General features: G+C 35.6%; 1 protein-coding gene across 1 annotated transcript; it reads right to left on the bottom strand.

The window, feature by feature from the left end:
* Nucleotides 1–6,076: 6,076 nt before the first annotated feature.
* Nucleotides 6,077–9,153, bottom strand: LOC109156250. The gene is made up of 4 exons (XM_019304108.1): nucleotides 9,081–9,153; nucleotides 7,794–8,828; nucleotides 7,552–7,700; nucleotides 6,077–7,462 (listed from the first exon to the last, which is right to left on the bottom strand). Exons 1-4 carry the CDS (start codon nucleotides 9,151–9,153, stop codon nucleotides 6,077–6,079), a joined length of 2,643 nt encoding a protein of 880 aa, XP_019159653.1.
* Nucleotides 9,154–9,734: the final 581 nt, after the last annotated feature.

The following is a 9,734-nucleotide window of genomic DNA, read 5'->3' as shown; positions in this document are numbered from 1 at the left end:
TTCCTTTCAGAATCAGTCATTATATCGTGCACCGCGGTGCGATTATGCACCGCGCGTTAAAACAGCGTCGTTTCTGTAGTTATAACAGAATGACACTACAGTGTGTCTAAACCGACACTGTCTCACGTATTATTTTTATATTATCAAATGAAACTGCAGTTATATCAAAATGATACCGTAGTTGTGGTGAAATGAAACTAAAGTATATATAAAATGAAACTGAATAACATTTCACATATTTGAGTGTATATTGTACAATGAAGCTGTAATTATATTGAAATGATCATGTAGTTGTGTTCTAATGAAACTATAGTGTATATAAAATTAAATTAAATAATATTTTCACATATTTGAGTGTATAAATATTGAATGAAACTGTAGTTATATCGAAATGAAAATGTAGTTGTGTTGAACTGAAACTGCAGTGTATACAAAATGAAAATGAAGAACAGAGTTATTTTTAACGAAAATTCTGTTTCTTTTTATTAAACAAAACAACGTCGTTTTGATGCGCGGTACACGATATAATTTGCGTTTCAGAATATTGTTGTCCCATGGTAAATATTTTCTGTATACAAACTTTTTCTCACAAAAAATACCTAAATTTAAGAAAATATATTTTATACATTTATAAAAATTTAACTAATCAAATATAATTCAACATTTACTTATATATAAATGTATAAAAAAAAAAAAAAGTGTAACTATTTCTCATTCCACTCAATTTATTATTATAGATAAAGCTACAACTTACCAAAAAGAAAAAAAAAATCACCATATTGACGTGACAATAAAACTATCTCTATTCTCTATTGTTACAGGTGTCTTGAGCAGACCCTAATTGTAAGAGACACTTTTGGCCCAATTAAAGGGTTGAGTACGTGCCCACCTTGCAAAGTGGGCACAGTTTCATATCTATAATTTTTATATTGTAGATTCATAATTTTTATACTGTAAATTCATAATTTCTATATTGTAGATTCATAAAATTTATACTTTAGATTCCAATTGTTGAACTCTGTTTTCACAAATCAGAGAACCATATGTTCATAATTTGATAATTATACAATTTAGAAATTATGAATTTACAGTATAGAAATCATGGATATGAAACTGTGTTCACTTTATTAGGTGGGCACGTGCTCACAGCATAACGTTCAATGGTCAAATTGGTTTTTTCATATGAAAGGAGATTCGAACTCCCAACCACTTTTAAAGGACGAGAATTCACGACCACTCACGCCAACTAAATTGGTTAAACTATTCTTTAGTTCTTATGAAATGACCACACTCCACCAAGTTCTATTACATGTACTCTATAAACTTTAGTCCCTGATGTGGCAGATTCTGATAAGTTATTATTTTTTTCATATGAATCCCAATATAAATGTCTAAATCAAAGTTTTGTGTTTGAGAGTATAAAATGAGAGTACAAATAACATTTTTCAACTCCACCTAACTACCCCTGCCGTTAAAAAAGAAATATACTTAAAATTTTTTTGTCCCTATAATTTAATCATATATTACTAGTGTAGAGTTTAAAAAAAAAAAAAAAAAAAAAAAAAAAAAAAAAAAAAAAAAAAACTGTTATTTAGAAGTCAAACCTCCGGCTTTAGACCATCTCCAAAGGTAGTAGACTAGTAGCTAGCAAAATGACAATAAAAAAAAAGGGGTAAATTTTGTCTCCAACGGAGACGGTAAAATGTCAAATTTTTGCCAATCATGAACAGTATTGTTACGCCAAATATGGCACAACACTATCCATCTATTTTTTTTTTTCTCGTTTTGTCATGTTTTTTTGTTAATTCTTTTTTATCCTTTATTTTGTTTTATGTATTTATATATTTTGTTAAATATTTATACATAAATTTTATATTATTAAACATAAATTATATCATTCGAAAGATCTCATCGAAATGATTAAAATAATTTTTTTTTAGGAGAAATGATTAAAACAAGATTAATATAGAATATAAATTAATTAAAAATTAAATTACATAAAACATAATTTTTAAAAAAAAAGTAAAATGATTACATTCAAAATTAAATTGTACTGAAATATTATTTTTTGCATCACAAATTATAATTTATATTAAACTAATTAAATCTATACTTATAAACTTTTAAATTTTGAGAAACTAAATTATTTTAGTATAGAATTGCATTTGGTGTGAATGGTTGGAGATAAATAAAATTTAGTGTGAGAATATTTTTTTATGTGACATTTGATGTAGATTTTAGTTTTTTGTTTTTTTTTTTTTATTTTGTATAAATTGGGTTAGAAATGGTCTTATAGTTTCATTAGTCATCACTCATCAGCTTATCAATTTTTCATTTGTTCCCTTTCTTCGCTTGAGGTTTACTTTTATTTATAAAATTCTTTTTATTTCTCTATTTTATTTTTATTGACAGTCGGTCGGGTTGGTAATTTCAGTCATGTTCGATTCAATACGTGACGATATGGTTTATCAGAGAGAATGTGATTAAATAATTAATGTCAACCTATTTATCAGTATCACCAATTAATTTTAAGTAAAATATGATAATTAAACAGTCAAAATATCCCGTGATTAAACATGCTTAACTTACCGCAGTCATAGAATTATATTATAAGCATAATGCAGGAGATATATCAATTTTTTATCCTCTTGAAACGGTAAGTAATAAACTGTGTAATTTACACTTTTCCGGACTACTAAACTTCCGTCCCTGTTTTTCCGGACGTCTCCCGGTCGGAGCTAGCTCTAGCCGAAGCCAAATCAAAGATGTCATAAGCCACGTGCGGTTTATAAGCGGCATGTGCCGCACGGCGCGGCGGCCGTGAAAAGTGTCGTGCGGGGAAGGGCGTTCCCTTTCCAGTTTTACGATTTGCGCACGTGTCACCGTGCGGTTTGCGCCACATGACTAACACCTAATGGCCATGTGCCGCCGCACGGCAAGAAAGACAAGTTTTAAGGATTTTATGTTAATATTTATCTTAAATTGTTCCTTAGATTACTTAGTCACGACAATGACATTCCTTTCAGTCTTGGTCGTAGGATGAGCCCACAATTTTATTTTTTTTTGGATCACTCCACAACCTTTAGTGTTAGTAAATTTTAATTGACAAAGTGCCATAATAACTGATCGATTCAAATCAAAATGGCAAGATTTCAAACTCATGACTTTGTAATTGATTACAAGTGTTAATCTTTTGTCATTTTGATTGGGATTATTATGAGTCCACAAATTTTTTGGTGAGACCATGAGGGAATAGTTATGCTGTGCATCTGTATGCATCATGCATGGTGCATACAGATGCAAAAACGACGTCGTTTTATTAAAAACGCGCGTCTCCCCTTTAAAAAAAAAAATCAGGTTCGATTCCTAGTAACAACATTATTTTGTTCATTCATTATGGAATTTTAGTTCATGGATTATGGAATTATAGTTCATCGATTATGGAACTATAGTTCATCGATTCTGGAATTATAGTTCATCGATTCTGAAATTTTAGTTCATAGATTCTGGAATTTTAGTTCATTCATTCTGAAAATTTTAGTTCATAGATTAGATTATGGAATTATAGTTCATCAATTATGGAATTATAGTTCATCGATTATGGAATTATAGTTCATCGATTATGGAATTAGTTTCGAACCTAATTTTTTTTTTAAGGGGAGACGCGCGTTTTATAAAAACGACGTCGTTTTTGCATCCGTATGCACCATGCTTGGTGCATACGGATGCACAGCATAATTTGCCACCATGAGGTATCCTGAGCAAATTGACTAATCTCTATTCACACTGAATCGGCCCAATTAAAAAGCAAAATGCTAGCCATATTGGTTATTAGGGCGTCACTCCCACTCAATCATTATTACATGGACCACGGTCCACACAATTGTGTAGACCATAAATAAAAAATACATTTTAATATACTAAGGGTACATTATTTATGTACATAAGGTACATTTTTTGAAAGTACATTTTTAATATACTAAGGGTACATTATTTTATATAATGTACCTTCCGTACAAACATAATGTACATTCAGTATAAAAATAATGTACCTTTAATATATTAAAAATGTACCTGATATTCATGGTCCACACAATTATGTGGATCATGGTCTATACAATAATTTGCCACTCCCAACATATGTTAAATCATTCTTTGGTGCTTCCGCTCATCTTTCACTTGAATTGGAACTGAAATACAGCAATAAGTTGCATCACACTTCAGTTTTATTCAATTAGCTTATGATTATGGTTGACTGGATGGTATAAATCTGGTTTGTTCCAACTCTAATCTAACCTAGTTCCTTAATCATTTTAGTTTCAAAATGATAACGCGTCACAACATCATTGCGAGGTTTTGTGCACATAAAATTTTGGGTTTAGTTTGAATTGGAATTGACTCGAAAAATGAACCTAAATTGTCAGGTTTAATTCCATATTTGAGTAAACCATTGGTTTTGATTTGTTTAGTGAAGGAGGGTTTAGTCAATCAGGGTACTAGAGAAGTAGCTAGTAAAAATGTTATTCACCCTCTCTTATTTTATTCCTTGATCAAATTAACTTTTTTTTCTTTGCTTATTTTTTTTTTGTATTTTTTTACTTATTTTTAAATTTTATTTTTTATATTTAATAATACTTTTAATGTAGTTTTTAAATATATATATTTTTATATTAATACTAAATTAAACTTAATATTATAAAAAATTAAATTAAAAATTACTGCAGTCAAGTCTCGTTAACCGAACTAGTCACATAAAATGAGTCAAAAGGAGAAGAAAATAATGTTTGAATATGTAGTTGTGCATAGCTAGCAAATATTATTAACTTAATATGCATGAACTTTGAGTACAATTATATTTATATTAAGAATAACATAGTAACAATACAAGCGGCTAAAAACCATATTTTAGGCCATGGTATTTGGTACCTCTATGCATACTAGATTCATCTTAGAGCGAGTTCTAAGTATCATCAGAAGCGATCATCAAGTTAAGGGTTTCCAAGCGACAATCTTGCTTGTTATGTTATAGCGACCGCTCTACGTGTGAGCATTAAATTAAATGAGAGTAATGATATCTAGCACGCATACCCTACATGCTTGGGCTTACAAATTTTGAGTTAGATATATTAGATTTGTTAGATTAGGCTTATTAGGCTAACTCAGTATGCAAGATTTCATCATATAATATCAACACATATAATCAAAAACTTTTTTTAAAAAAAGGTTATCTACATATTTATAAACAATATAAATGTATACTTGTAATTAGTCTCTTAATTTCTTTGTAGAAAAATTTTTAAAAAATTATTAAGAAGAAATTTTAAGAGTTATAAAACGGAATGTAAGAAATCTACATCTATCGTACATGAGTGGATAAAACTTTTGTTTTGTTTTTCTTTTTTCTTTTTTTTTTTTTAAAAAAAAAATCTCAAAATCGTTAAATATTAGAAATGAGATGTAGTTGATGACTGAGCTCGAGTTAATCATTTTATTAAGTTACATATTATATTGGTGACAAATTAAACTTTTACGAGATCAAATCAGACCTAATCTATCTAATAGACTAAATTTATACTTCAAATAATTAACGTGTTAAATCTACACCTCAATCACAATTGATGGATTACAAATGCCATCGTGCCAAAATTTTATTTTGCTTGTTGGCTACAACTATACATCATCATAATGATGATGATTATGAGTATGATGAGTCATTAATCAACCAGAATCCTATATACCATTATTAATCAACTAGAGAAGTTCATTGCAAAGAATCACATGTTTATCATTATCAAATTATCCATCTTACTGCATCGTATCAATGTGGGAATCGTTAAGTTAATTACGATTAGTTTAGAAATTAATTATAATTTATTTAAAATTAACTTTGTAGGATCACTTTCGGGCGGGGGGGGGGGGGGGGGGGGGAATAGTTATAGGAATGCTAATGAATTCCTATTTTGCTAGAGATGGTAAATCGCAAGCCTTATCGTTGGAGTGATAATTTTAGGTAAGGTGGTTTGAGTTAGTCTTGTTTGGAATTGCTTTTTTTTTTTTTGAAATATATGGTGCTATATTAGAAATAGGCCGAAATAATATCTGGTGGGTGTAAATCCCAGTACATAGCAGCAGGTTGCTGATAAGCTGTAGTAGCTAAAGCATGAGCTAAATAGTTATCTAATCTAGAAATTAAACGAAACGAACAAGACTGAAATAAAGATGCAGTCAGCCTGCAGCTGTTAATGGCATAGCCTAGGTACGTACGTAACGCAACCGTTGGTGTGGTAAGATAGCGATGTAGCGTTAGACAATCCGTGTATATCTCGACATTTTGTTCTCCCCGATCCTTCAACCATGATAGAGCCTCCTTGCATGCTAATGCCTCGGCCATAAGCGGCGAGGTACAATTCCGGAGTGGTCCGGCGTGAGCCGAAACATAAGCTCCTCCTGTGTCCACTAGAACAGCTCCACCCGCAGCTTGGCCTGTCTCTGGCAAAAATCCCGCGTCGACATAACAAATCTTCTTGGGCAACTGCGGCTCGGTGGTGTGAGGATGGCCTTGGTTCAGTTCGGCAGCTTCCTGCGCCAATTGTGGCTCGGTCGGCAGTGGGGCGGCACGGGCTACGGGTGTTGGGTGCACCCGGGTCCACGACTCCTTGGCCGCAGCAGCAATCCTGAGTATGGTGATTAGTCGTGGTAACTTTGCTTCCCAAACCGCCATATTCCTTGCTCTCCATATATTGTAAATAATTGCTGCTGCATATAATATTCCATCAGAGTCTAGAACATTTAAAAGCTCACCAAACCAAACATGAAAAATATTTGTGTCAATGCTAGGGATCGTAAGGTTGGATTGTTCCCAAATGTTCCTTGCAAACTCACACAACACTAGGGCATGCATTGTGTGTTCTTGAAACATTCCACACATAGCACAATGTGGATCCACATCCACTCTCCTTATAAGTAAGTTGGTTGTGGTAGGCAAAATATCACTAATAGCTCTCCAGAGTAGCATTTTCCACTTTGGGGGGATTTTGAGCTTCCAAAGTTTCAACCATTTGGCAAATGTCCCATTATCCTCCTGATAATTTCCAACAATTCGCCTGTATCCATCTTTAACAGAATATATTCCCCTTGGGTCTCCATGCCAGTACCAAGTGTCATAATAATCCGGGGATACAGGTATTCTCATAATATTCTCCACATCATTAGGTTGGAATAAATCTGTTAAAATTGAGGGATCCCATGTGCCAGTTTGTTGATCAATCAAACCTGCCACTCTGGCTTCCTGTAGTTGTGCTGGCATTTCTGTTTGTATCATAGGGTCATGTTCATCTTGTAACCAGGGGTGAGCCCATATGAGTGTAGACTCCCCGTTACCAATTCTGCGCCTTACCCCACTACAAACTATACTCTTTGCTGCCATAATACTTCGCCAGCAGAAGCTGGGGTTATTTCCTACCTGTGCATCAAAAAAGACCCCTTAGGGAAATATCGGGCCTTATACACACGAGCCACTAAAGAATCAGGTTTAGTCAACATCCGCCATGCCTGTTTTCCCAGCATTGCCAGATTAAACGCACGTAAGTCCTTAAAGCCCAAACCTCCATATTTTTTCGGGATACACAACTTATCCCACGCCTTCCAATGTATTCGCCTGTCCGTTCCAGAATCCCACCAATATCGGTTCATAGTTCTTTCTATTGCCGTACACACAGATATAGGCAGTAAAAAAACACTCATTGAAAACGTAGGCATAGATTGTGCTACTGTTTTCAACAATATTTCCTTACCTGCCTGCGTTAGCAGCTTTTTATTCCATGATCCAATCCTTTGGCGGATTTTGTCCTCAATATAAGCAAAAACTGCTTTCTTGTGCCTTCCAATAAAAGAGGGGAGTCCCAAGTATTTGCCAAAATTTGGGGCCTGTGTCACCCCCAGTATCTGAGCCACACTCTCCCTGTCAGCCATACTTGTATTCTTACTATAGCATATACTCGACTTATGATAGTTTACTGCCTGCCCTGACAGATCCTCATACACAGATAGGCATCTTTTGACTTCACTTGCTTCCTCCACATTTGCTTTAAAGAATAAGAGGCTGTCATCCGCAAAGAATAAGTGAGAGATTGGGGGAGCACCTCTGGCTACCCTGCATCCATGTAACGACCCCATAGTATGTGCCTGCTGTAATAATAGGGACAGTCCTTCTGCGCAAATAATGAATAGATATGGGGACAAAGGATCTCCTTGCATCAAACCACGTGTTGGCACAATAGGATCACATCGTGAGCCATTCACCAGAATATTATATGAGACTGAGGTTACACACTTCATAATTAACTCCACCCAACCACCATGAAACCCCAAAGCCAGCATCATCTTCCTTAGGAAAGACCATTCCACACGATCATATGCCTTTGCCATATCCAGTTTAAGAGCACTCCAACCCCCCACTCCACACTGCTTCCTATTCAAAAAATGTCCCACCTCCGCAGCCAATAGGATATTATCCGTTATTAATCTATCTGGGATGAAGGCACTTTGTGACTCCGAAATTAATTCCTCCATCAATGGTTTCATCCTGTTAGATAACACTTTTGCCAATATTCTGTAAACCACATTACTGAGAGCTATAGGCCGCAGGTCAGTCACTAATTCAGGAGTGTTTTTCTTAGGGATCAAAACAATATCTGTATCAGTCAATCCAGGTGGGAAATCACATGATTCAACACAATTCACAATGAAACTTGCCACATCCCCCCCAACCACATCCCAAAACTTCTGATAAAACCCTGGATTCATTCCATCCGGGCCTGGTGCCTTATCTGGGAACATTGCAAAAAGTGCTTCCTTAACCTCTTTCAACTCAAAAGGTCGTAACAACGACTCGTTCTGTGCCTGAGTGACGCGGATTTACCCTTTCAAAAAAATCCTCCCCAGTTCCCGGTGTTCCAGAGGTGAAAATATGGTTATAATATTGCAGAATAGTATTTTTCATAGGCTCTCCCTCCACCCACTCCCCATCATCATTCATTAATCTAGAAATAGTATTCTTCTTTTTTCGGTGAGAGGCATACCTGTGGAAAAACTTCGTATTAGCATCCGCTTCCTTGAGCCAGTGTTGCTTGGCTCTCTGCCTCCAGTAGGCATCCTCCTGGGCTTCAGTGCAACTCAGCCGCTGCTCCAGGCGTTGGAACTCAGCTAGCGAGGCCGGGTCAGTACGCCCCCTCAGTCTTTGCTGCTCCCTTGTCAGTTCTTTAATTCGTTTCCCGTACTTGTGATACCGGTCTCCACCCCATCGTGTTAACCGGTCCCCACAATACTGAATACAGCTCTGTAAGCCCTGCCCCCTTCCCTCCTGCTAGGACTGCTCAACCACATTCCTACACCCTTCATCATGCAACCATGCCATCTCAAACCGGAAACCCCTCCTACCAGGTCCACTCCTCCCTAAGGACTCATGAATTCCCAGAAAGAGGGCGGAATGATCTGATTTCCGAGTCCTCAAATTCATCACCCTGGCCCCAGTTACCATGCTACGCCACTCATTCGTTACCAGGACTTTATCAAGCCTCTCCTCCATCCAATTCTCCATCCCCTTCCCCTTTTCCCATGTATACGGATATCCATGCATAGGCATCTGGGCAAGCCCACAGTCATCAAGAGCTTCCCCAAAACCACGTAGGAGGCTATTCGGATGTGGATTCCCCCCCCCCCCCCCCCTCTCTTCT

Source organism: Ipomoea nil, unplaced genomic scaffold (genome assembly GCF_001879475.1).
Source record: "Ipomoea nil cultivar Tokyo-kokei standard unplaced genomic scaffold, Asagao_1.1 scaffold2705, whole genome shotgun sequence".
NCBI classification, from domain to species: domain Eukaryota; kingdom Viridiplantae; phylum Streptophyta; class Magnoliopsida; order Solanales; family Convolvulaceae; genus Ipomoea; species Ipomoea nil.
The sequence above is the reverse complement of the archived record's forward strand: the minus strand, read 5'-3'. Positions and strand labels throughout refer to the sequence as shown.

What these genes read in the sequence shown, in the direction of transcription:
- LOC109156250 (XM_019304108.1), bottom strand. Translation starts at nt 9,153, where the DNA reads ATGCCTACTGGAGGCAGAGAGCCAAGCAACACTGGCTCAAGGAAGCGG. An exon ending in AATACGAAGTTTTTCCACAG is followed by an intron (nt 8,829 to 9,080) that starts GTATGCCTCTCA and finishes CAATGTTCCCAG; the next exon opens with ATAAGGCACCAGGCCCGGAT. An exon ending in TGGCAATGCTGGGAAAACAG is followed by an intron (nt 7,463 to 7,551) that starts GCATGGCGGATG and finishes TTTGATGCACAG; the next exon opens with GTAGGAAATAACCCCAGCTT.